Source organism: Canis lupus, chromosome 16 (genome assembly GCF_003254725.2).
Source record: "Canis lupus dingo isolate Sandy chromosome 16, ASM325472v2, whole genome shotgun sequence".
NCBI lineage: Eukaryota > Metazoa > Chordata > Mammalia > Carnivora > Canidae > Canis > Canis lupus.
The window spans coordinates 48536374-48564324 of record NC_064258.1 but is presented as its reverse complement, the minus strand read 5'-3'; the positions used below and the strand labels follow the sequence as shown (position 1 = coordinate 48564324).

Here is a 27951-nt window from a genome sequence, read left to right as displayed (position 1 = left end):
CCGTCTTCACGTCGGGATGAGTGCGGCATTTCCACTGACAGGGCCTGAGGCTGACTCTCTGGGCCATTGGTCGATAATCCCACTGCTTAGGAAACTTAAAAAGAGATTTAAAAACACACCGCACAGGCTAAAACAGCAAGTCTAGGCAGAAATGCAATCAAAATTAAAGACGAACAAATAGATAAACATCAGCTCAGGGCATCCCATCAGTGGAAGAGCAGAAGGTCATGAAGAGCCGGAGGGAGTGTGTCTTTGCCAGGGAGAGTCCTTTGTGAAGAGGGTCAATTGGGAGCAAAAAGAATGTGCTGTGTTAGGAATTTGAAGCTCTGAGGCTGAGCCCAGATGAGTGGGCTGGAGAGCACGAAGCTGATGTTACACCCAGATTCCCTGGAGCCTGGGGCACTGGCCGTCCAAGAGGCTGATGAAAGAAAAGGGGCATCTCAGGTGCACACGCTGGGCAGGGCCGGTTCGCCCCCCAAAAGGCTGAGCACCATTGGGTAAAGCCACTGAGCTGGTTCCATGGGAGGGCCTCTGCTGGCGCGGAGGGCCAGAACTTTGCAGAGGACAGCCGGCCGATCGCTGTCTCCCTCCCCTTGTGGAAGAAAAGAAGGGCTCACCCTTGACTACTGATTTGTTTCTCACTGCCTTCCTCCAAGGCCCCTGGCCATGGTAATGTCTCTGTTCCGTCTCGTTTGCGTTTCCTTGACGCAGGTGCTAATCCGTGGGGAGGGTTTTCACTGATCCACACTGACACGAAAACCTAAACGACATGGAGAATTTTTTCACCAAGCTTTACTTTATTCCTTTTAAACCATGGTCTCTTGCCCGGTCGTTAAGTCCTTTCTACCTTTGGTTTGCTTAAATGGCCTTTTAGGAAATGATGGGGATAACAAGGTAATACTTTTTTAGACAAAAATCTTCTATGAGGGGGGCAGCAGTTTGGCGCTGCCTTCGGCCCAGGGCGTGATCCTGGAGACCCAGGATCAAGTCCCGTGTCGGGCTCCCTCCATGGAGCCTGCTTCTCCCTCTGCCTGTGTCTCTGTCTCTCTTTCTCTCTCTCTGTGTCTCTCTCATGAATAAATAAATAAAATCTTAAAAAATCTTCTATGGGTCCCAGATCTTTTTTCTTTTTTTTTTTTCTGGTGGGTAGAATTGGCAAGCCTGGGAGGCCGCTTGATGTGTGGCCTCGCCCCTGGGCTCCTCCGGCCCCGCCAGCACATGAGCCTAGTGAGAGCCTGGCCTTCCCTTGCCTCCTGCAGCTGCCCTAGGCCCCTGCACCCGATTCGGGGCTGATGGACCCTCCTCTGCCCATCCAGCCACTGCTCTGCAGGCACCAATTCAGGACTTCCAGGGCTCAGCTGGGAAGCGGGGCCCCTGAGATCCCGGCTTAACCCCGTGCCCCTCTGAGTTGCACTGCCTGCAAAGGTTACTTGTATTTTTATTTTCCGAAGAACCAAAGGCTGATAGGTTAAGAGTCTGAAGTGTGCGGCCTCGCAGGGTCCGTGGCGCTGCGCTCAGCCTCCTGTGATACCAAACGCCTGCCCAGCAGGCCCCAGAGTGAGTGGGAAGCCGGCAAAAGAGTGGAGGCAAAGGTGGCAGAAATGCTTCGTGCAGGAGAAAGGTGACGCTCCCGCTTAGATGGAATGGAGCCAGCAAGCAGAAACAGGCAAGAGGGTCAGAAAGGGGCAGGCGAGTCACAGCAGCGAGAACGGAGCCGCGACACGCTTGCAGGTGGCATCATCTCTCCAAAGCTGTCGTTCGACACTATCGGGCAGGCTCTGGTTTGCAGAAGGATCGTGGGCCTGGGGTCCGGCGTGTGGAAGCCCCAGCAGGGCCCGGTCATCGGACGCCAGGAGAGCCTGATTGAGTCACCTGGGCGCATCGTATTTCCCTTTTTCCATCTGTAAAATGGGAGGGGGTCGGGGGAGAATGTAGCACCGAACTGCCTTTGATGCAGGAGCGTTCATACCCATTATGGGTTTCTTCAAAGCACCATGGCGTGTGAGAAATGTCAAGAGATGCCAGGTTTGTGTCCAGGTGAAGACTGAACCTTAAGCTGATTTTTGTCCATAATTCTGCAGAAATAAGCTATGCCTTGTTTGTTTTCTCAGGAGCAATAGTTTCTTTTTAAAAGCAATGACCGCAATGAGCCGTGTTGGATTTCTTTCATTGACGTCTTCATCTGCTGGGGGCATTTGGGTTAGTGGGGAGGGGAGCGAGTCTGCCTTTTTTCATTTCAGCTCTGCCTTTTATGGGTCCAAACAATGATTGCACTTAACGGCGCATTTCCTTTCTCTCTGCTTCCCCGTCCTCGCTTGCTTCTCCCCCGAGTGCCCGCATGTGCCGCCGGCTAGGCCGTGTGCCACGTTGGCGGAGCAGGTGCATCAGGCCCTCCATCTGACTGATACTGTCCCCTCGGAGTTAATGGGATCGCCTCATCGCTGGGCCCCAAATAGACATCATTTCTCTCCTTCCTTCCTTCCTTCCTTCCTTCCTTCCTTCCTTCCTTCCTTCCTTCCTTCCTTCCTGTCTCTACCATGGTGCTACCCTTGCTGAGTCTTCTCCACCTTCATGACCTTAAGTACTAACCACAGTTTCCAAAGCTACTTTTTGACCCTCTAAACCCGGCTTCTTTTATTGCAAAGTATCATTTAAGTCCTTTTTTCTACTTGTTCTTCCCTGCTGTCCTATATTTACCCCTATTATTGGGATGCTCCCCACTTTTTCCCGTCCCCTGGGAACTTTGGTCTTGCCAAAGAAGACTGTTTCTCTTCTGTTCTGCATCTGGGCTTAGTGTAGGTCAAACATGGTGCTAGTCTTCATTTCGTTTAGACTTTTCCTTAACGAAGCAGCCTTAGTATCGATCTGAAGCCCAGACTTACACATGCTGTTGTCCTAAGGAAGTTCCTCGTGTCCCACCTGGAATTTCCGGGGGGTGGGGGGTTCTCTCTTCAAACCACACTGTCATTTTTGAAATGTTCTTTGGTGCCGCCACAAATAGAAAAGTCACCGCCAAATCAGTTCTTTACTAACGTTGTAGCTGTGATGCATAATTATGATTCTAGGGCAGCTTTTTAAGATATATCCTAACATTTTAATTATATGTTCCACTTCTATTTACTATGCTTAAAAAAACGAAGTGTATAATGAAAAAGCAGCTAATCATGAAATGTCAGGAAATAGGACGTCGCATTTCAGTAAACATAACAAGTCATCATTCAAGAGCTCACCCATTTCTACAACGTCAGTCCAGACGAGAGAGATTATCACCACCCCTGCCAACATTTAAGTCCCAATATACCATTATAAAGTATTCAACACTGAGGCATAAGAAACTCTTTAAATGGCTTTATTTTATTACTTTGTTGAAGACATTGCAAGATGCTAAAAGAATATTTTTACATATGCAAATACAGATGCGTATATATGCATATTGTTTTACAAAGTTGTATATATTCATATGGCACTGCCGTAGACGGCCTAAGTTAGTAAAACTTTAAAAACTGATATAACAGCGAATTAAATCTTCTTTGTAGGAAATATGGAGAATACTAAGGAATTTAATATCAGTAAACATGTTCCCTTTGAAACAGCAAATTAGATGTGCAGGCGGATTTTGGTCACACTTCAAAGAATAATATGCTGAGGTGGAGAGCTAGTCTATTTACTCTTGCTCTCGCCGGTGAGGTTTTTCTGTGTTAAACAGGCTTTTGATTACTTCAAAGCACGTTTGAAGTCCTCACTCTGCATGGCTCATGCACAAAGACAAATATCCTTCCAAATTTCTGCAGCTAATATTGCCTCCCCTTATGTTTATAAGTAAGGAGAACCAGCCGTTTGCCATGTAACACCAAGTCGTTGCCTCCTTTATTTAGCTATGACAGCGAAGGTCGTCTGACAAATGTTACGTTTCCAACCGGGGTGGTCACAAACCTGCACGGGGACATGGACAAGGCCATCACAGTGGACATCGAGTCATCCAGCCGTGAAGAGGATGTGAGCATCACTTCAAATCTCTCCTCGATCGACTCCTTCTACACCATGGTTCAAGGTAAACATGAAAGCATAATTTTAAACTGATAACCTTAAATGCCACTAGCACCCCCCATAGAATGCGGTGACCCCGCTTTCTGAGATGAGCCAGCAAAGGGAAGGTGAAAACACAAACCTCTAGAGATGTTGGTGAAGCAGTGCCGTGACTAGTGTTTATTTCGTGATAGCTACATATCGTAGATCACCTGATGGAGACCCCTGCTTCCAAAAACAACTTCATTGCAGCTCTTCACCTGCATCATCAACCCCTTTCTGAGTCATCTGCTGCAGCTTTGGGGAGTGGGTCCCCTTCATGGCCGTAGAAGTGCAGTTATTTGAGACCGATCACATTCTGAATCCACACACGACCCTTCATCTCAGTCCACATGTGATGTGATCACTGGAAATTCGATACCAAATTCTGCATGTCCATCTATGTGATAGCTAGACTTTTTTTTTCCTCATTCAGTCTATAGGCGTATATGTCTGATGCATTCATGATGGAACCTCCTGCCATGTTCCTTTTTGACATAATCTTGGAAAAGCCTGTTTACAGTAGTAAAAAGTTACAATTGTGAGGTCATAGCTCTAAGAATAATTACTAAATCTGAATTAAACCGTTGTGACTCATTATTTTTACCAGTTCCCTCAAGTAATCTCTGCAGCCATCTAAAATTGATACTGCTTGAATTCATTTCTTACCCAAATGGTCCAATACAATTCAAAAATTTTAAATTGAGGCAGTAGCCTATAATGCAAGGGGAGGAGTTCTATACAAAATAGAAGGTGGCTCACTTTTTTAAAAGTCCATTTCAGAGGAATATCTTCCTATATTTTTGGTATACAATGTATAGATATGAATCTTTTCAGAAGATGTTTAATACACGATAGATGGGTGTAGAGGAGGGGAGTCTTCTGAGGCCCTGGCAGTGACAGCCGTGACATACCAGCCTCCCGAGGGAGCACTTATATCGCTCTTGGCAAAACCTTTCACTGCATGTCTGTGGAGACTGGCCCCTCGCTTATTCCATCAGACCAATGAGAAAAAGAAATCTAAAGTGGAGAAGGATTTTATATGCTCCTGAAGTCCTGCCTTCACTATTCAGCTAAGTCTGTTACAGCACGAAATGCCAGAGATCAAAGTTCTTTTGCTTTGTTCTAAAAGGACATCCTTAGGTACTCTTTATCTCCTTATATATGGAGTTCAATGTTTTAGAAACGTCTGTCAACTCTAACTGCACAACCAACCAAATGTTTAGTTCTGATTTGTAGTTTCCTATTTTCTGCTCCTTGTTTTCAGATCAGTTAAGAAACAGCTACCAGATTGGTTACGATGGTTCCCTTAGAATCATCTACGCCAGCGGCCTGGATTCACACTACCAGACGGAGCCACACGTTCTGGCCGGCACGGCTAATCCAACAGTTGCCAAAAGAAACATGAGTCTTCCTGGTGAAAACGGTCAAAATTTGGTAGAATGGAGATTCCGAAAAGAGCAAGCCCAAGGAAAAGTCAACGTCTTCGGCCGAAAGCTTAGGGTAAGCAACATTCAGAGAGTAGGTGACGTGTTCCTGAGGGTGGGCCTGGCGCTCATCCCCTCCTCATCCTCATCCTCCCTGAGCCAAACTCAGGGCAGCACCTTCCCTGACAGCTCAGGTTATAGCCAACCGTCCAGCCATTAGATCATTCGTAATAAACACCAGCTATTGGAGAAAAGCTTTTTCTCAATATATCTGTGATTAAAAACCAGCTCTTCCCTGAGAAATCAGGAAATTACATGGCGCACAATCCCAGATAGCCTGGATGTCAGTCCATTGTTGTTTTACTAACATTAGCTTGATCATCTTACACTTCTCTTTTACCCGCTCACTTCGGATGGCTTCCCAATGTGGGGATGAGGATAAGTAAGAGTTAGCTTAAATACTGAAAAGTGTCCCAGAATATAAATATGTACATGGAAAGAGATGGGCTGGCCATTGGAAGGTGGATTCTTTCTTTGCATTCTCAATATTTTTGGAGTATAGTTTGGACACTTGGAAGAGCATCCATAGCAAAACCTGACTGCTTCCTCCTTGCTCTTGATTTACATTGTTTCTATGAGAAATGCAATGATATTTCTGATTACGCTAGTGTTAATTGATCTTTGCAAAATGTTCTGCACACTACCTTGTTGGGTGTTTTTTTCCCTTTCCCTCTCACCCTGTGGGCCAAATATATCCAGAAAGCGAGCTGTGATTTATGACAGCTATTTGGTAGAAACAACATAGATTAGGTACTAAAACACAGGTTACACAGAACCACCTTCAAACCACTATAAACTGAACCTGATTCATCAGATAAATGTAGACAACTATTCCTAAAATTACTTCCCCTTGCCATGTAGGGAAAAAAAAAGGATTTAAAATTAAGAAGAGAAAAAAACGTGGAGCATACCATTAGTGTCCTTTCTCCTGCACCAAAAATGGTTAAATTATTCCTGTAAGAGGCCAATGTGATTTACCTTGACAATGCTTCAGGGTAAGAAATAGGTAATACATATTGTCTCTGGCTATTTCCAAGAAATAGAAATAAAGCAATAAAGGATCAGTGGATCAAATACAGCCCATATCCAGCCAACCTACAGATTACATTCTGAGTCCACTTCAATTTCAAAGCAGGTGTTTGGGACTCTCAGTTAGGGACCTTCTGGCACCAGTGCTGTGTCCTCCCACCTCCCGTATCTCCCAGACTGTGGGAGCCAGGATACCTGAGCTCCAAGCCCTGGGCTCAGGAGCTGTGGCAGGCAGGAGCTAGGGGACGGGACACTGGAGAGGAGGTTATTCAGAGAGAGAAGTAAGGAGAAAAAGGGAGAGAACCCTAGAGGGAAGAGCAACAGAGTTGAAGGTAAACTCACAGGAGAGAAAGCCGCCAGTTCCAGAGTTGTTTGAGGTCCCTTTCATAGGGTTGGTCTGTTGCCCTGTAGACTCTAGCTCCCGCCTCGCCCTCCACTGAACCTGGGAATCAGCGGCCTGCACCCCCATGTACTGCCCCCACCTACTGCTTCTTCCCAGGACCCCCGCTTCCTAGGGCCATGGTGAACTAGCAGCTAGTTCACAGGCTTTATCTTATCCAGCCATCCCCACCATGGGCATGATGTACATGCGCACGCACACGCACACACACACACACACACATGCAGTCATCACACCTATCCTCTGACACAAGACTTCATTCACCAAAAGATACAAAGATGCTGCTCACATTTGTGCTCCTCATTCTGCCCACCAGAGAAGCCACAGCACTGAGCAGATCCCAAACCCGTGAGTTCTAGCTCCACTTCTTGCTAATAGTAAATCTTACAGGAAAATCATAACGTCTCTGAAACGTCATTTTCCTTATGTATATCAGGATATGCATATAGGATATGTCATATTATCTAGAGAATATCATAACGTGAGGACATAATAGAGACATCAGCTACGTCTAGACATCGCCTTTAGAGCACAATGTATATATTATACACATTGAGTACCGGTGATGGATAAATACCATTTACCCTGCCCTGCCTCCATTGCACACAACTGTTACAGCATCAAACGATACCACCTGCAGGTACTTTACAAATAAAAGGCATGATTATGGGCAGCCTGGGTGGCTCAGCAGTTTAGCGCCCGCCTTCAGCCCAGGGCGTGATCCTGGAGACCCGGGATCAAGTCCCACGTCGGGCTCCCTGCATGAAGCCTGCTTCTCTCTCTCATTGTGTGTCTCTCATGAATAAATAAATTAAATCTTAAAAAAAAAAAAAGAAAAGGCATGATTATATAGTCCCTAACCCGGAGAATCGCTACCACATACGTGTACATTGGGCGTTTATACCCACCCAGCAGGTGGATAGAAAAGAGCCATTTAGCACCCAGGTTAGGAAAACAGGGCAAAAGAGGGAAGAGTAGTAAAAACGCTTTGCCCGGAAGCTGATCACATAACACGCTGCCTTCTCTTCTTTGAGACAAGCCGCGTCTGAGCGTGGCCTCTATCTCTTCATAACATGGCTTTTCTAGGCATAAAAGAAAATCGGGCAAAGGAAAAGAGAAGATCCTGTTGTATTATGTCGCTGGTTCTCTGCCTGATTCAGAATGAAGCAACTACCTAACTCGGGGGGAAGAGGAGCCAAGGGCACAGAGGCTTGGGTGCTGTTGCTTCTACCTAGCAGAAGCCACACGCCTCGGCGAGATGTCTCAGAGCACGCACCATGTAAAGTGGCCTGTTCAGTCACACTGGAAGACTTCCAGCTGATCTGTGTGATTGCTGTCCTGCAGACAATGCCAAGATCACAAGGGAGGGTCTCTTACTTTCAAGATAAGATTGGATGTGCCAGCTCTGACTGCTAATTTCATTCCTCTTTGGTTCAGAGGGAGAAACTCAGGGGAGAAAGTGAAGATGTGAAAATCCGGTTTAAGGACTGGACCTGGAATCTGCCAAAATAAGGAAGAGAAGTAGAGGGAAAAGGACAGAAGACTCGCGAGGGACTCAGTTGTCCAAAAGACATCCCAGCCTTTCCTGAAACAGAGAACATCCCCTCTCTTCCCTTGCCTTATTTTCTAGCAGAAACTTCTTTTCGTTTTTAAGGGGTTTGCCTAAATTCAGCTAGGTGCCTGACTCAGAGTGGGCGCTCAAATATTTATTCAGTGGACGAATAAGGAAAAGCCAACCTTGTAATATGGATCATCTCACTGCGTCTAGTTCCAAGGGAGAAGCTACATGAATAGCACATCCTTGCAGGTGTTTGACTGCTATAAACAAACCTGACTCTAAATAGATCACGTAGCTGTAATTGATATAACACCAGATACTGTCATTTAAAAAAAAAATTTTTTTTTAAAGCAAAGGGTAGAAAAGGAACATTAATAAGAAACTAGCAACATGGAAAGCATTTTCTGTGAAACACGCATTAAGGGGAAGGGAGATCACAGTCGGAAATCGCAAGCAAATGAAATCATGAGAGGTGTGGGAAAGCATTGCAAAATGAAGATTAGACACTCCAGAGCTTGCTTGTTTGTGGCTAAGTTAAAAAAAAAAAAAAAAAAGACACAGGCATAAAAATTGCGTGTCTTTCTCTTATGTTTGGTAAATGTTCCTAGTTGGGTTTTTTGGGGGTTTTTTGTTTTTTTGTGGTTTTTTTTATTTATTTTTTTTGTCAGTGCTGGACTTTGGAACCAGCCTTAATCAGTTACTAAAAAGTGCTATGGCATTCTGAAAAGAAAGATTTATCTTCTAAACTTGCCCAGAATTCAGATGCTTAAAGGAAAAAAAAAAGTCAGTGAGTTCAAAAAAGAAACTCTCAAAAGTCAAAAGGCAAAGGTGTGTTTAAAGGCATATGTAGGTACAATAGGACACTTGAACCTTATTCTGCGAGTCACGTTTGTGTGATGTGCTGTTTCTCCCTCAACACCGAGTGGCGCGGCCTGAACAGGATGGTCCCACGTGGTTAGCACCTGCTGACGTGCAGACAGATGCAAAACAGTCTGCAGCCAGTTGAAGTTCCAGTGGGGACACAAGGGAGTCATGACGTTGTCGCCAAGTATACTGGGTAAACGAGCCAACCCTTCCTCACTTCGCTCTACAACATCCTGGATACGTGACTATCATCCGATGGTGCTTTATGTCTTTAAACATAAGGACGTTGTTCAACATCTTTACGCCTTAGTTTGTCTAGAGGGGAGATGATAACTACCCTCACCCCCGCGTCCCGATATCAAAGGGACGCTGTGATTCCTCACAGGCAGGACATGATCTTTGAAAATGAGGATTCTCCATGCTTACTTAAAAAAAAAAAAATGCTATATATCACAGAGGACTTCGTGGTGATCTCTTATCCAAACACATTTGGATTCATTTTTATAGAGCTAGAGGTACGGTAATGATCTGATATGAGGGTGTTCATCTTAGATGAACTGTTCAATTTAAATTGATATTTCTTATATTAAAACTACTAAAAGGTCACTGGGGCACAGAACAATGCTGGTCCTTTATGATTGTCAAAAAAAGGGGGAAAAAAGGGTTGAAACGTTGCCATAATTACCTAAAGGTATAGTTAAGTAAGATCCTGTCCTAGAATGGAAATGTCCCCTGACTTCTGCACTTTGTTTGTAATACCCGAAGGGGAAAGTTTGGGCGTGTGTGTGAAGAAGAGAGGAAACAAAAGATCTGTTAGTATCTTTTGAAATTTTACATGTTGAATAACAATGACTGGTGTCTGGAAACAGTAAGAAGGGTTGAGACCTTGGCTCATTTTGGGAATGTGGGGGGAAACACAGCCACATGCTAATTCTTTCCTCATTGCTCCGGTCTGAGGACACAAGAAAGGCATTGCACACAGCGTTTGTCTGGATAAAAAGAAACATTTAAACTTGAACCCAGATGTTCGGTCTCACAGCGCTTCTAGATGTTTCCATATGATGGCACGTTCCATATGGTGGTGCACACACCGCGGCTACACACCATGAGATTGTCACCTGTATGCCTTGGTGTCGCGCAGCCGTACCCACGAACCAGAGGAGGAGGAAGGGTGGCAGGGTGCAGGCGGTGGGAAGAAGGCCCCAGGCCGCCCTACTCCCGGCTCCCTTTCATACCCACGCGGTTGTAGCGGGTCTGCAATCCAGATTGCTCGTGCTCTAACCGGAGGCAGCACTGCAGAGATAAAGGGCGGTTAAGGAAAGCAATAAAGAATTGAAATACAAATTAAAATGAATACGAAGCAAAATGCAAACAGATGGGGCAGCCCTGTGGGCAGCACAGTCCATGGAAACGGCCCAGGCAGTCGGACGTGGCCGCGCGCAGGCCGGGACAACCCACGGCAGGAGAAGAGAAGGCTCACCTAAGCATGCACAGCTGTCGTCGGTGTTTCCTCTTAAAACACGATCGGAGGGATCCCTGGGTGGCGCAGCGGTTTAGCGCCTGCCTTTGGCCCAGAGCGCGATCCTGGAGACCCGGGATTGAATCCCACGTCGGGCTCCCGGTGCATGGAGCCGGCTTCTCCCTCTGCCTGTGTCTCTGCCTCTCTCTCTCTCTCTGTGACTATCATAAATAAATAAAAAAACTTAAAAAAAAAAAAAAAACACAATCGGAGAAATACGGTCAAGAACCGTAGGAAACCCTTGAAATTGTGCAGAGCCTCTTCTTAGGGCGTCAAAAATTCTGTGCAAAGATGAGCTGGATGTTGGCAGTTGCATATGGAGTTAATTTGCTATCGAATCAAATCGTCCCGCAGGCTTTAAAACGTGTATCCGTAACATTAGCTAGCAGCTGCCTTCCAGGGTGCGTGGGGCGCGCTGCAAACCTCGACTCGTGAAGCTCCAGCCGGTTCCCGGGGCGGGGGCTGCCGTGTAGACTTCCCCGCGGCGCAAGACGGAAGCCCAGACCTTCAGCGGGCCGGGCTGTCCGCGTCCTCGGCCGAGCTGCGGGCCCTGGGCCAGCGCTTCACGGATGGACAGACGGCTTCAAAGTCCTGCTGCTGCTCCACCCCGTCAGGTGTGGATGTGGGGTTTCCTGCCCCCAGGCGCCTCCCTGCAGCGCATACACACGCACACAGGCCTTTGCACGCTGCATTCGGCTGTGGCACGGCGGGGGCGGGACATTACAGGTGGTTTCCACCGCTGCAGGGTCTGGACGGCGGAGCCAGGACAGGACGACCTCCTAATCCCATCCAGCGCTCGCCGGGAGAGTTTAAGTTTAAAGAGTATTTTTTCATGGGGCGTGTTTAATGCCCATGATAGAATGCACACATTAGTTTTATCCCAGGTTTTATGTAAATATGCAGGCGTGTTATGTCTGTGCGTGCACACAGGTGTGGGTGTGGTGTGTGTGCATATGTGTATCACTGACTAGCTGGAGCTAGCTGACACACGGTCATGTAAAATTAGGATTTTCCCATGTAATTTTTAACAGTCCAGTAGTCAGTGCACATTTTGGTAGGTACAGGCTATCACCATCCAAACGCTTCTGTCTTGGTTCGGAAGATCTTCTCCTAGGGGGTCCTCAGGACGCTGCGGACCGTTTTTATTTTTATTTTTATTTTTTTTTATAAATTTATTTTTTATTGTTCAGGTTGCCAACATATAGAATAACACCCAGTGCTCATCCCATCAAGTGCCCCCTGCAGACCGTTTTTAAAGTTGAGTTTTAACCAAGGCCACATGTCCACTGTGGTAACGAATACTGGTTTTACATGTGCCCTGGATGACAGACAGTCATAGCCAGGTGTGGTCGGAGATTCGGGCCATGGCACAGGGCCGCACGGAGACCCTACTACCCTAACACAGTGCTAGGTTTGTATGCTAAGCAGGATAGACCATGTAGATGTGGGGGTGAACAGCTGAAGTCCCTGCCAGTCCAGCAGATGTTATTCAAGGGAAGGGCGTTCTAAAACTTGGGACATTTCAGCACGGGGCCAAAAGCAGTGATCATGTTTGTAACCTCCTCTATTTAAACTCATTAATAATTTACAGTAATGTGGGTTCCAGCTTCTCCTTCACCGTTCTTCAAAGGGCCGGAGTCACACTTAGCCACTTTTATTTCATGTAGCCGCAGTGAATCTACGAAACAGCTATTTTCCCATGTCTTCTGGAGGGAGAGGCTTTGAGTAATTTCCAGACATTGTCATGTTTACTGCCTTCACATCTTCTGAACAGACTTTAAAGCGAATACATTTTGGTATTTTTCTTATCACTTGCTTAAGTTTACAACATTTAATTGAAAAGGTTTTGAACAAATGCCAGGCTGTCTTTCTGCTTAATGAAACCTTTTAAAGGGGCTGTTAATCTACTGCCTTGCACTTGTACCCAAGAAGTTGCTAAATTAATTTACTGACAAAGGGAATCAATCATCATAAATGGTGTTTAAACAATAGTGGGGACTCTGAAGAGTAATAAGGGACTAGCGTTGGAATAGCATGATTTATGTTATCATCCTGTTTGTGTTGTAACAGGTTAATGGCAGAAACCTCCTTTCGGTTGACTTTGATCGAACAACAAAGACAGAAAAGATCTATGACGACCACCGTAAATTTCTACTGAGGATCGCCTACGACACGTCAGGGCACCCGACTCTCTGGCTGCCGAGCAGCAAGCTGATGGCAGTCAATGTCACCTATTCGTCCACCGGTCAGATTGCCAGCGTCCAACGGGGAACCACTAGCGAGAAAGTCGATTATGATGGCCAGGGGAGGATCGTGTCTCGGGTCTTTGCTGATGGTAAAACGTGGAGCTACACCTACCTAGAAAAGGTATGCCTGCACAGTAAGAGTCAGAGGAAGGAAGCGATGATTCGGATTTTTTAGCAGTCGCCCAGAGCCCTGCGGTGGGGGGAGAAAAAACGGGGTCCTGTGAAAGAGCTCCATTTATTATTCTAAGTATCAATATGGAAGTCACATCGGAACGGCAGTGATGAATTTCTGCATTAGTAAGAGTAGTTTTCCCTTAGTTAAGTTCTACTACCTAAGACCCTTTTGAGTGATTTATGCCGCAAACAAACAAGCAAGAACACTGTCCACCTGCCAAGTCCATACATCGACAACATCCACAAATTAGACCTTGAGCATGTAAGTCATTTGTAAATAATCTCCGTGCTGGCTCTTTCATTTAAGAAAGAGCCTTACGTTAGCACAGTTGAAGCTGTCACTTTTGTGTTGTTGCTGGCAGAGCTTCAACATAACCATAAAAAGCACGTAGATCCTATTTATACATTATTAACCAAAAGAGGCTATTTTTTTCTTAAGAAAGTCACATTTCAGGTACTCGGAGGCATCTCTCCTTTCTTCTGCATATAAAAGGTGTAAGCATGCTCGCTTAGGCTTTCCCCCGTCCTTAAGCACTTGGCACGAGACCCAAAAAAGACTTAAAGTTACCCATGTGCAAAGTGCTAAGTCACACTCAGAGATTTGAGGCAGTGGCTGTGGTCCAGGGGGAGGAAAGCAAAAGAAAAAGGATACGGAATGGGCCACTGCCCTGCAATTCCCTTCTTAGAAAACAGAATCCACCAAAGAGCATATTCGTGAAATGTTTTGTTTGCCTTTGAGACAAATGTTAGCACTAAGAAGTGGCTCTGTTTTGAGTTACAGTGGTTGTCACACCTCAGGGCATGCCACCACCAGGCACGCACCAGCCTAAGTCACAAACTCAACTCTACGGCTGTTGTCTCCAGCCTTATGTGCATTAGTAGGCAGGGGAGCCCGTCATCCCAAACCCAAGTCTGCACTGTTGTTGTGCTCCCCTCCCACAGTCTTGCTTTCCACTAGAGGTGCTCTGTCCAACTCCTCAGTCTAAGCCTGACCCCACTGCCCGGGAGTCATCTCGTCTACTTCTAGACAGGCTAGACACGGACCACCCTTCCGGAGAACCAGTGTCAGGTTCAGAGCTCACCATGGATGCCTCCCAGCTCTGGAATGCTTCCAGCCAGGACCCTGCTTGCCAGTCTTTTCTCTTGCAAACTCTTTATCTGCTCTCCTTCGAAGAGATTCACCATTGAGACAGTGGACTAGCCCATGAGATGACAGTTTCCCTCCACGCTAATCATCACACTCGACAGTTACCCAACCAGTGATTTGTTGAGAGACCCCAGAGTAAGCCCCTCTACACACATACCTTCCTGGGAGCGAGTTCTCATGCCTGGAAAAACACTTCACCTGCCAGCTTAACAAACCACAAGACAGCGGAGTGGATCCCTACTTCATCCTAGAGCACTTTTCCCAATTTAAATCAAGTACATTACAGAGAAGTGTAACAGAAATACCCAGACCCTAAAAATTGATAGTAGTGATCGTAAGGTCATGGGAAAAAATGTTTAAAAGGGGACAAAGAGTATTGATAAGAGCCACTGTCACGAAAAGACACCAGCAGTAACTGAGATCACATTCATGTATCAGTGGGGATCATCTCTCCCAAATCCCTAAAATCCACCCAGACCATTTCCTAGTGCTAGGATAGGCACACTAAGCCAGTACTTAAAGCAGCACAAGTGATATTTTACTAACCACCATCGGATGTGATTTTAAATGACTACACAACTAAGGCCTAACTCCTATGAACTCAGCAGTAATCCAGCCTTCCTTGGCACAGTTTTAACTATTAGGAACAGTTCTCAAGATGTCTACTCTACAGCCAACAGACAAAGGCTGCCCCTACATACACCAACAGAGGAAACTCTACAGAAGCCTGTCACGCAAACTGCTTTCAAAGATGGTGGACAATGAAGAGAAAGGGAACAAGCCTTGGACAAGGGATTGTGTGTTTCTGTGGGAAAAGCAAAGCAGAAGTCCCGGGAGGGTTCCTAACACATGCATCCTCCTGGATCTGCCATCGTTGCATTTGGTCTAACAGGGTTTGGGGGAAGCTTCCTCAAAGGAGGGACTCAGTTGCCCATGCTCTGTATTACCATTGAGCTTTACCGTTCACTGTTGAGCCTCAGGGTTGGGCTTCTCTCCTGCTGGCCTAATAAATGATTGCCTTGTGTCTCTCTGCAGTTACTTGCAAAATAAGCAGAGCTCGTTTCAAGGTATATATTTGTAATTTAGCACCAAAGTAGAAGGTAGCCCAGAAACCATTCTTAAACAGCAGCCGAGACACAAATGAGATTTGGTACTTACGAAAGGAAATTTCAGAATGTAGATTTTATTGTCATCCCACTTACTGACAGGTAAGAATTTGCAAACAAACAAACAAAAAAACGTATCTGGATCCATATCCCTATCAAGCGCCTTTTTACGGCTCTCGTTCACGTTCACCGTGTGATTTAGCAGTGTTTGTTGACGTTGATGCTTTATATACACATTATCCATTTTTGACTAATTTTATGTCTCTTCATAAAGTAATATTTTGAACGTTTTGCTCCTCCCCCAAAATGCACTGGAAATTAAAACATGATTTGAGTGGCTCTTCAATCAAATGAGGGGGAAAAGCCACCTTACTAAATAATTGCTAATTATGGATAGGATTGCATTTCCCATATGCTGCTTTCTCCTTGAAATATTGTCTTTAAAGCAGCTTTGCTCATGCCTGTATTGTGACTTATCCAAATCCATCGACAATCTGCTGCTTGGCTGTGAATGCCTAGAAAAAGAATGGTACAATCATGACAAGTGGCACATTATGAATCTTGAGCCACTAATTGCAGAACCCCTCACAATTAAGCATCCAAGCAAATTAGGCAGGGAATCGTTAACAACATGTAAGGTCAAGGATAACTCAATTAAAATGAAAATCATTTTCTCAAGCGAAATGTTTGTGTATTGGTGGTCACCGAATCTGCTTTTGCTTCCCCCGTCCACAAATATTGAATAACAGTATGTTCTCTCTTTGCAGTCCATGGTTCTCCTGCTTCACAGCCAGAGGCAGTACATCTTCGAATATGACATGTGGGACCGGCTGTCTGCCATCACCATGCCCAGCGTGGCTCGCCACACCATGCAGACCATCCGGTCCATTGGCTACTACCGCAACATCTACAACCCCCCAGAAAGCAACGCCTCGATCATCACGGACTACAATGAGGAAGGGCTGCTTCTGCAAACGGCCTTCTTGGGTACAAGTCGGAGGGTCTTATTCAAGTACAGAAGGCAGACCAGGCTCTCAGAAATTTTATATGATAGCACAAGAGTCAGTTTTACCTATGATGAAACAGCGGGAGTCCTCAAGACCGTAAACCTCCAGAGTGATGGTTTTATTTGCACCATTAGATACAGGCAAATTGGCCCCCTGATTGACAGACAGATTTTCCGCTTTAGTGAAGATGGGATGGTAAATGCGAGATTTGACTATAGCTATGACAACAGCTTTCGAGTGACCAGCATGCAGGGTGTCATCAATGAAACTCCACTGCCCATTGATCTCTATCAGTTCGATGACATTTCTGGCAAAGTTGAGCAGTTTGGAAAATTTGGAGTTATATATTACGACATTAACCAGATCATTTCCACAGCTGTAATGACTTACACAAAGCACTTTGATGCTCATGGCCGCATCAAGGAAATTCAGTATGAGATATTCAGGTCCCTCATGTACTGGATTACAATTCAATATGATAACATGGGTCGGGTAACCAAAAGAGAAATTAAAATAGGGCCCTTTGCCAACACTACCAAATATGCTTACGAATATGATGTTGATGGACAGCTCCAAACAGTTTATCTAAATGAAAAGATCATGTGGCGTTACAACTACGACCTGAATGGAAACCTCCACTTACTGAACCCAAGTAACAGCGCACGCCTGACACCTCTTCGCTATGACCTGCGAGACAGGATCACCCGCCTCGGGGATGTTCAGTATCGGTTGGATGAAGATGGGTTCCTGCGTCAAAGAGGCACAGAGATCTTTGAGTACAGCTCCAAGGGCCTTCTCACTCGAGTTTATAGTAAAGGCAGTGGCTGGACGGTGATCTATCGTTACGATGGCCTGGGGAGGCGCGTGTCTAGCAAAACCAGTCTGGGGCAGCACCTGCAGTTCTTTTATGCTGACTTAACTTACCCCACGAGGATTACTCATGTCTACAACCATTCCAGTTCAGAAATTACTTCTCTCTATTATGATCTCCAAGGACATCTTTTTGCCATGGAAATCAGCAGCGGGGATGAATTCTACATTGCGTCAGATAACACAGGGACGCCATTGGCTGTTTTCAGTAGCAATGGGCTTATGCTAAAGCAGATTCAGTATACTGCATATGGTGAAATCTATTTTGACTCCAATATTGACTTTCAACTGGTAATTGGATTTCATGGTGGCTTATATGACCCACTCACAAAATTAATCCACTTTGGAGAAAGAGATTATGATATTTTGGCAGGACGATGGACAACGCCTGACATAGAAATCTGGAAAAGAATTGGGAAGGACCCAGCTCCTTTTAACCTCTATATGTTTAGGAATAACAACCCTGCAAGCAAAATCCATGACGTGAAAGATTACATCACAGGTAAGCAGTTTTTTTCCTTTTCAAGTACCGAATTACTTTAATCCTTATATGAATACACAAAATGACTGGAGTTGCTTTCTTTAGCCTGACACTTCACTCTTGCAAAATCAAATGCCTAACCTTTTATTTTTTTTTAAGATTTTATTTATATGTTCATGAGAGACACAGAGAGAGAGAGCCAGAGACACAGGCAGAGGGAGAAGCAGGCTCCATGCAGGGAGCCTGACATGGGACTCGATCCTGGGTCTCCAGGAGCATGCCCTGGGCTGAAGGTGGCACTAAACCGCTGAGCCACCTGGGCTGCCCAAATGCCTAACCTTTTAACTGTGTTTTTTTCCCTCTATGGAACCATAGAGAAATCAGAAAGGGAGACTGAGGCATAGTTTGTTACTTCCTTTTCTGTCTCCAATGCCCAAGGCCACAATTTTCTGAAATGACATGGAAACCAGTCACTTATGGAATGGAGGTGACATTGGGGGCAGGGGGTGTGGAAAACAGGATGAACTTGGGAGTCCCCAAATTGGAGTTCCAGTCCCAACCCCTCTCCTGTAAGTTGTGTGGCTTTATAGATAAGTCACATAATTTTTTTTTAATCTGTTCCCTTAACAATGAAATAGGAGAATAATGCCTCCCTAATAATGGCATAAAATAAAATACATGCAATTCTGCTTTAATTAGTAGCTACCTTACAAATGTGTAATGATGGTTTTTCTTTTATACATGTGTGAAGGTCTAGTGGAGGAATCGGGAAACACAGCAGAGGGCGATTCACCATCTCGTTCCTGGGATGTTTAGCTCTCTCCACCACCATCAGGACAATAAAGGAACAGTTTCTCCCAACACTTGCTTAGCCAGTGGATCCTAGTCCTGTTTGCACTACTGTCTTTGTGCTATTTGGTGCAGCTCCTGCGTGGCAGCGCTACTAATAGACACACTAATTTTTCTGTCAGTACAGGGTAGTAAGATCTTTCCGAGTTTAGTGCATGATCTAATTGAAACAGCTCATCCCACATCTGCCACCACAAAGCCACCAGGAAGAGAGTGACAAGGTCTTTGCAAGCACTGCTCTAGTTCCTTTAGTTCCTGACTTCTCCACTCATCCTCCACTGCGTGGATTCTGAATCTTTCTGCTTCCACCTTCCATTCCTGAGTTATGCCACCGTAATTAACCTCTCTACCCATTTCTGTTTCCTGGAAGAAGGGTCTTTCCCTGTTTTCTTTTTTTTTTTTTTTTCTTGGTTTGGTTTGGGGTTTTCTGTTTTGTTTTGGCTTGTGAAATGATGCTTCTTCAGGCTGTCTCTTCTCTTGCTCAATATTTGAGGCCTCCTGAGATGCCTGTTTTCCCAGTTCTTGGTACACCTCTCAAAACGCTGCCCCCTATTCATTTCACATCTGCTTCCTGCTTTCCCAGACTGCCAAAAGCTTGTCCTAGCTCTCCTCCACGTGAACCAGCTGAAACTCCCTTCTTTCACAATCTTTGTTCAGCAACACCTTCATGGTGTTCTCCTTCAGGTTTCTCAGCAGACACTGGCATCTCAGTCTCATATTCTGGCAATACTTTTCAGTACTTAAGACCCTGTGACTTTCTTTTTTTTTTTTTTACTGTTACACAGCTATTGTTCATAGGAAAACCTTTGTCCCTGACACTAAGGAGAATTTTCTCCAAAACATAAGACCACCTGTCATCTTATATACACTCTAATACACATGCACACACACCCCCCCCAAAAAAAAAAAAAAACAACCACTCTCTATTCTACATGGTGAACTTGAGATTTCTCTCTACCACCATCCCCACCACCACCACCATCCCTCCTGTTAAAAGAGGGCAAATACCACTAGTTCTGTAGCCATACGATGCCTGGACAAAGGACCTGCTAGCCTGGTGATGAGGTGAGAGTTTGTGCCCTTGAGAAGGAAACAGGAAGCAAGCGGCTCTCCATCATTTTGACAAGCAGTTTACCACTGGTTATTTAGGAGGTGTTGACAGGGGCTGCTCGAAAGGCGGGAAAGCCCACAGCTTCTGAATCCATCCTCTCCTAGCAACATAGACTGCAGGGAATGCCATAGCAGCACTTTCTGAAAAACATCAAAAGAGAGATGGAACAGCATAAAATATATTAGGTGAAATGCAATTTCAAATTTTCCAGCAATGTGCTTAATATATAAAATAATCTACACCCAACTGTACTCATAAAGCTGCAAGCCTGCTGAGTAGTTCTGTAACATTATAACCTCCAGAATAGAATAAAAGCCTTATTCTGAGCTTAATGGCTTTTGGAGTCACATGGCAATATTTTAAAATACCATTTTAAAGGTTTCCAGGTTCTCTCCCCCAAAAGTTCGTCTCCACCTGTGCACAGCGAGCCTTTGAAGTCCTAGCTGATGGTAATCAGAACTTCTGTGCCCTTGGCCAGCTCTGCCAGCTTTCAGCATTCATCTTTGATTAAGAATCAACTGTTGATTTTAATTCTCTCAATTTAGGGTTTTTATTTATAGAAAATGGGTTGTGGAAGCTGCATATCCTTGGGCAATCGCTTTTGAAAGCTAATAACACACAACTTATATTTAAGACCAGTCTTTACTACCAATTCCCTTTGTTTTCCTCAACTTTGGCTCTTTCATGCCGCCGTGCATTGTTATTACTCTTTTGTATCACTTATCACTAGCACAGGATGCGACTTCCATGTGTGACAGTTTATCTAGTCTCGGTGAGGATCTATCGGACTGTGTTTTCTGTAGCCTTTGCCATAGTTGTATTATTGAGGCCAGTGGGTCTTCAAGTCTGAAAACAGAGAGTGGGTTCTGAATTGTAGAATGAAGGCAAACATGTGCTCCTCTTCAGGTTATTATTTGTGAATTTTGGGTTTTCTAAAGGTAAGAATTTAAATTTATGAAAGCACGGAATGACTCTAACACCTTTCATTTTGAACATTCTTCTCCTAGATGTTAACAGCTGGCTGGTGACATTTGGCTTCCATCTGCACAATGCTATTCCTGGATTCCCTGTTCCCAAATTTGATTTAACCGAGCCTTCTTACGAACTTGTGAAGAGTCAGCAGTGGGATGATGTACCGGTAAGAAACAAAGCAAAACTAGGAAAAGGTGATAGATGGCTTCTGTGTCTTATTTACCCATTTAATCAAACTGCCCTTGTGAAAGCTGCACCAAAGACAGTTAATTTTTTTTTTCTTTTTTACTCTTTCAGGGTAGAAAAAACATCACATTTCTGCTCAGCAAACCAGGGGCCTGTTAAACAGGCTTAAATCTGTTTTTAGTGATGCTAATAAAAACATAAAAAGACATTATCAGAAAGTAATAAAATGAGGGAGCTCATTTTTGAGTGCAAGATTTCTACAGAGAACCCCCATGAAAGTACATTTATAGCACTTGGGACCTTAAGGCAAAAAAATACAATAAACAGGAGGGCAGGGGATTCCTGTTACAAATTAGCAGCCCACAAACAATGCCACAAAGTTCAACTTCTTTAAAACATGAACAGTGTTTCATGGGAACAGATTGAAAACAAAAATACAATGTCCTCTGATAAAGCTCCATCTGCAACTAGGTGTTTATAGAATTTTCCCGAAAATAACATTTCAGGAGGCCTATAATTGTTCTGAGAAATAAAAGAATGGAAAATTGCAAAGTCAAAGCTGCCATTTCAGAAAATGGCCCTTTTAATTCCCACCATTCAGAGATCAGAAAGGAATGTACAACAAAACACTAGAATTTCTAGCTTAAAGCAAGAATAATTAAAGATCAAGAAATTGGGTTACCCCATAATGATAAGAAGAGAGTGCAGAGTTTCTTAGAAAGATTAATTCCCCCCCCCCACTTGAGCAATTCCCTATAATTTCAGTGAATACAAAGAGAAAAGGCAATCATGGCTAACACACACACAGGATAGTCAATGCCAGCACCTCTGTTTTCTGGTACATGTTTCATACTAACATAAAACAATTGTTTCTTCAAGATGTCACCTTTACATTGAAGAAGCAAAACCCATCAAGTTTCCCAGATCTGGGAGCCATTTCTAATTTGCAGATATATCTACGCTGATAAAGTGCCATGCAGACACACTGAAGTTCCCTAATGCATTTGGACAGGGACGTCCTAATCGTGCATGACTTTCCAACATGTCTGGGAACACTTAAGTCTTACTGTACAAATGCACTCGCCAGCTTTTTTCCTAGGCAGCCTCGTAAATACGGTCCAAGCTCTCCGTCAAGAGAGGCGCAGCACAAGGACAGCTTGGAGAATCTCAGGCAGAGACATCGAGGCTGCCCCAAGCACAGAGAAACAAATGTTTCTTTCACTGCCGCAGATGAAACAGATGTTTTTTGGGAAACACCGGCCAAACATCTGGCGGCATACGGAATGGCTGAGTTCAGATGCCCCCAATTTTTTTTTAAAGATTTTATTTATTCATGAGAGAGAGAGTGAGAGAGGCAGAGATGCAGGATTCGATCCCGGGTCTCCAGGATCATGCCCTGGGCTGAAGGCAGGTGCTAACCCACTGAGCCACCAGGGCTGCCCCAGATGCCCCCAGTGTAAGACACTTGCCAGCGTAGATGGTCCACTGTCCCCAAGTCTACGAAAAAAGCCTTTGTTTTCCTACAGTGATCAATACTCCCCTCCAGCCTGTCCCACCGTTCACTCCACTTCTGCAGTCACACGGGCGAAACTCGGTTGCCAGCTACGTCCTCCAGGACAGGGAACAGGGCTTACCTAAACCGGGGCACACGAGTTTCCCAGCATGTGATGTGGGACACAGTGGTCCCGGCGCCGCAGCCTTCCAGACCCTTGCTGGTGTTGGCGGCTTCCTCCTCGGGCTCCCATGGGGACCGAGGCCCTGAGAACCCCCGAGTGGGACAGGTGTGGGAATGGGGCATCTAGAAATTAAAAGAGAACTAAAACCATATTTTGCCCACATCAGAAACTAAAAGGCTCTTAAGGAATACATGTTGGGGGGCGGGGGCACCCGGGCGGCTCAGTAGTTGAGCGCCTGCCTGCAGCCCAGGGCGTGACCCCGGGGTCCCGGGATCGAGTCCCACATCGGGCTCCCTGCATGGAGCCTGCTTCTCCCTCTGCCTGAGTCTCTCATGAATAAATAAAATCTTTTAAAAATAATAATACACGATGGGAGTCCCCTCTTTTTCGGTTTCAAAACTCATCTGGACCTACTTGAGGGGAGGGGACCTTTGAGTGTGTTCCTGTACCAGAGTCTAACAAGCCTCTTAATCCCTAAAGAACCGGCTGAGCGTTTTGTGTTTTTCAGATTTCATTTATTTATTGAGAGACCCAGAGAGAGACAGAGGCAGAGCCACAGGCAGAGGTAGAAGCAGGCTCCGTGCAGGGAGCCCGATGCGGGACTCGATCCCGGGTCTGGAGGGTCACCCCCGGGCTGCAGGCGGCGCTAAGCCTCTGGGCCACCCGGGCTGCCCCCAATGAGGGTGTAATAAATGCCTGGGGGCCTCCGCACCCCCTCACCCCACTTTATTTATTTATTTATTTATTTATTTATTTATTAATTATTGTCGTGAGGCCTGGGCCCGCGCCAGGAAGCCGGGCTCGACCCCGGCGACCCGGGCGCCCCCGAGCTACAGCTGGTCTCTAACCCCCCCCCCCCCCCCCGTTCCCTCCTGCAGCCCATCTTCGGCGTCCAGCAGCAAGTGGCGAGGCAGGCCCAGGCCTTCCTGTCCCTGGGCCGGATGGCGGAGGTGCAGGTGAGCCGGCGCCGGGGCGGCGGCGCGCCCTCGTGGCTGTGGTTCGCCACCGTCAAGTCGCTGATCGGCAAGGGCGTCATGCTGGCCGTGAGCCGGGGCCGCGTGCAGACCAACGTGCTCAACATCGCCAACGAGGACTGCATCAAGGTGGCGGCCGTGCTCAACAGCGCCTTCTACCTGGAGAACCTGCACTTCACCATCGAGGGCAAGGACACGCACTACTTCATCAAGACCACCACGCCCGAGAGCGACCTGGGCACGCTGCGGCTGACGAGCGGCCGCAAGGCCCTGGAGAACGGCATCAACGTGACGGTGTCGCAGTCCACCACGGTGGTCAACGGCAGGACGCGCAGGTTCGCCGACGTGGAGATGCAGTTCGGCGCGCTGGCGCTGCACGTGCGCTACGGCATGACTCTGGACGAGGAGAAGGCGCGCATCCTGGAGCAGGCGAGGCAGCGCGCGCTCGCCCGGGCCTGGGCGCGCGAGCAGCAGCGCGTGCGCGACGGCGAGGAGGGCGCGCGCCTCTGGACGGAGGGCGAGAAGCGGCAGCTGCTGAGCGCGGGCAAGGTGCAGGGCTACGACGGGTACTACGTACTCTCGGTGGAGCAGTACCCCGAGCTGGCCGACAGCGCCAACAACATCCAGTTCCTCCGACAAAGCGAGATCGGCAAGAGGTAACCCCCCACCCACGCGGGGCCGGCTGCCACGGACGCACGGACCGACCGACCGACCCACAGGTGCACCGCGGCCCACCCCCACCCCCGCCCAGTGCGCACGCGCGGCGGCGGCTACAGCAGGTGCACCGCGGCCCCCTCCCCCCAGTGCGCACGCGCGGAGGCGGCCGCAGCAGGTGCACCGCGGGCCCCTCTGCCCAGTGCGCACGCGCGGCGGTGGTCGCAGCAGGTGTACCACGGCCGCCCCCCCCACCCAGTGCGCACGCGCGGCGGTGGCCGCAACAGGTGCACTGCGGGGGGGCCCCCCGCCGCCCAGTGCGCATGTGCGACGGCGGCCACAGCAGGTGCACCGCGGGCCCCGCCCACTCTGCGCACGCGCGGTGGCAGCCACAGCAGGTGCACCGCGGGCCCCTCTCACTCAGTGCGCACGCGCGGTGGCAGCCACAGCAGGTGCACCGCGGGCCCCCCCTCCCACTCAGTGCGCACGCGCGGTGGCAGCCACAGCAGGTGCACCGCGGGCCCCCCTCCCACCCAGTGCGCACGCGCGGCGGCGGCCACAGCAGGTGCACCGCAGGCCTGCGTGTCTCTTGAGCCTGAACCACACACCTTTGCTCGGATGTTCCTGTAGCACAATCCGAATGGGACTCTCCGACACAGAAGAGCCTTCCAGGAGAATGGTACTGCTATTGAAATAAATACAAATTAAATAAAACACACACACACAAAAAAAAAAAACTTTTTTTTTTTTCTGAATGACCTTAAAGGTGATCGGCTTTAAAGAATATGTTTACATATGCATATCGCTGCACTCAGTTGGACGGGAACTATTACAAGGAAAATCCATAAGTGAAAGAAAGGAGGAAAAAAAAAAACAAAAGGGGCCTAAACGTTTTTGCGCTTGGGCCCTCTGTTCCTTCGAGGCACTGTATTTAAGGTAAAAATGCATACAGTGTCTCCAGATATTACCGAATTGTCGACCTTTGCTTACAAGAAGTAGTCTCTCTGCATAGGATGTGATCTATAGCTCTGTTAATTTTAAAATGTGGGGCAAAATTCCTGTTTATAGACAACCCAGCTGCTTCCCCTGTGCTGCTTTGTAAAAGGACATTGGCACAAGTGACTCCTGCGCCGGAGGGGATTTCATAATGGATTTTACAATGCTAACGTGGTTTGCCTTGGGGGAAAAAAAAAAACAAACTGGCAAATAGAATCCTTGTCACTGATAAGCAAAGGAAACCCTGATTTTTTTGTAAATTATGTGAGACAAGTTGTTTATGGATTTTTATATGAATTACAATTTACTGTACATCAAATATTAGTCTCAGAGGAGTTAATTTATGTAAAGTGTTTAAAAAGTTTATACTTAAAAATAAAATGATAAAAACATGTGAACTGTGTGATTTTTTTAAAAAGGATTGCACCTTTTGTTATCTGTTATAGCTGTACAGTATAAATTATTATATTGTAGAGATATAACGACTTATGCCTATAATGTCCAGAAGTGTTGATATTTTTGTATTAGGTTGAAAAAAAAAACGTGCAACTTTCTATCACTAGATGGATAGGACAGTGCAATCCTAAGTGGGTGGCTAATCAGAGAACTGCTCCCTCCTCTTTCTTCTCTTTTTCATCTGGCCAGTGTCCTCAACCATTATCGACTAAGAGGCACAGTAGAAAACTAAGGCTGGTGGAATATAGCAGAAGATACGAAAATAAAATAAAATAGCAACTGGGCCGGAGAGGTCCTCTCCTGTCCCTGGCAGTCGAGGGGAGTTGATAGAACTAACCACAGGGTTTTTACTGTCACCATTCCTTGAAGCTCCGTCTCATGATGGAGGCGAGAAGAGACCACATCAGATGCTCCGGGAAACGTTGGTGAGAAGGAAAGGATCTGATGTAGTCGTGACCGTAAACATGTGTCTTAAGACCTGGGAAAGATAGCAGAAACCGAGCAGCGGTGCGAGGGCCAGATGGAGAAGGTCAGGGTCACTCTGCTAGTCTTGGGTTTGGACCGTCAGGTCACCAAGAGAGACACAAAAGGGAGACAAAAGCTCCTGTAAGCCCTCACGACCCAACCGTCCTGGGAGCTGGTTTGAATGGCAGCCTCTGCTCCGTCTCGGGGAAGCCGGGGGGGTGGTGGAGGCAGATCCAGCTGGAAGTGAATTGACAGCCGTGCCCTCCTGCACGCGTGCGAGCGGGACCGAGCACAGCCATCTGCACTTCTGTGTCGGCCCAGCCGCTCTTGCAAATCTCTTTCGTGAGCACTAAATTCAGCCACAAAAATATTTTTAGAAAATATTTCTCAGTTCATTGAGCTATAGTACACACTGTTTTCCTCTATGTATAATGGTGATAAAATATAGCAAGTGAACATGTCGTAAATATAAAGGTTCAAGTGATGTATTGAAAATAATTTTCTAACTGCTTTGTATGTATCACATACTCTAAATTGCACAGTAGGCGTGTTTATTAAACAGATTGGCTGGGAAAGTTTCAAAATAGCTACTGAATTTACAGTATCAGTGCTATTACTGTCTTTGTGTATTTGGTAGAGCATACCGAAGTAATCTTCTAATGAATGCTGATATTTTATTAGAATGAAAGCACAGATTAGCATTAATATTTTTTATCCTGGAAATCCTTTGGCAAGTATTATGAAGCCCCGATTTAGAAAACTATGAGATTTCAAACCACATAAACATGGCTCTGTTTTACATTTTATTTTTTAACTGTTAACTTAGGTGTTTGCAGTTCTGTTCGATGGAATTTCTGCAGGACTGTATTTAGCATGCTGTAAGTACTTTTGGTTGAAATAGGCTCTGAGTCTAAATTCTCAGAAATGTTTCTGATGTATTGACCATGAAAAGCTTGTACCACATGACGGAAGTGAAATCATAATCCTACCCTCTTCTCGACATGGACTGGTCCTCTACACTGGCACCGATAAGTAACAGATTGGGAGTATCTCTTGGTGCTTATTTTAGATGAAGTCAAATCAACCCAATTAGTGTCTTGTTAGTAGGTATAATGAGCCTATTTCTTTCTAAAAAGACTTGTGATCTGGACATGCTTTTACAAGAAATAGTGACCTTGGGGAATATGTAAACAAAAGACCTTTTTCTAAGAGTTGGGGGGTGGGGGACTGTATAATGGAAAGAATTAGCTTACAGAAAAAAATAAAGAAATTGATATTCAAAGTATTTTAGGCAAAGCCAGTCAAAATGCTTTCATGATATTTTGAGATGTAAATTTTGTCTGATTTGTATTGTTCTTTTCATTTGCCTTCTTAACTTTATATGTGACCTGAATTTTCCATAACTTGACTATAGATTGCATCTAGGCATTCCAATAAAAGCCAACCCAATGTGTGTGTGTTTATATATTTTTTTAAAATCTGGGGCTAGCCAGCATGTGTTTTAGGGCAGAGGATGCAAACAGATGCCTTGTTGGGGGTACTGATTCATCTGCAACCCAGTTGGTAGGTAATATCTTTTCTTTCCTTTTTTTTTTTTTTTTTTTTTAAATTTGTGTCCACTGGCCAGACTGCCAGCTCAGCAGCATACACTTCACAGGG

The 27951-nt window shown here is 46.0% G+C and overlaps 1 protein-coding gene and 1 long non-coding RNA gene across 2 annotated transcripts in view; one reads left to right on the top strand and one right to left on the bottom strand.

The window, feature by feature from the left end:
• The window catches only part of TENM3 (teneurin transmembrane protein 3), a 605974-nt gene extending 578229 nt beyond the window's left edge, over positions 1-27745 (top strand). Inside the window, 6 exon segments of the mRNA XM_035700253.2 lie at positions 3876-4051; positions 5333-5568; positions 12993-13289; positions 16363-17974; positions 20921-21051; positions 23626-27745. Of these exon segments, the coding sequence (XP_035556146.1) occupies positions 3876-4051; positions 5333-5568; positions 12993-13289; positions 16363-17974; positions 20921-21051; positions 23626-24381 (3208 nt within the window). The 3' untranslated portion in view covers positions 24382-27745.
• On the bottom strand, positions 15682-23016 carry LOC112675260 (uncharacterized). Its single transcript, XR_003145840.3, has 3 exons — positions 22706-23016; positions 19811-20053; positions 15682-16110 (listed from the first exon to the last, which is right to left on the bottom strand). It is a non-coding gene; the product is annotated as an uncharacterized LOC112675260 (long non-coding RNA).
• Positions 27746-27951: the final 206 nt, after the last annotated feature.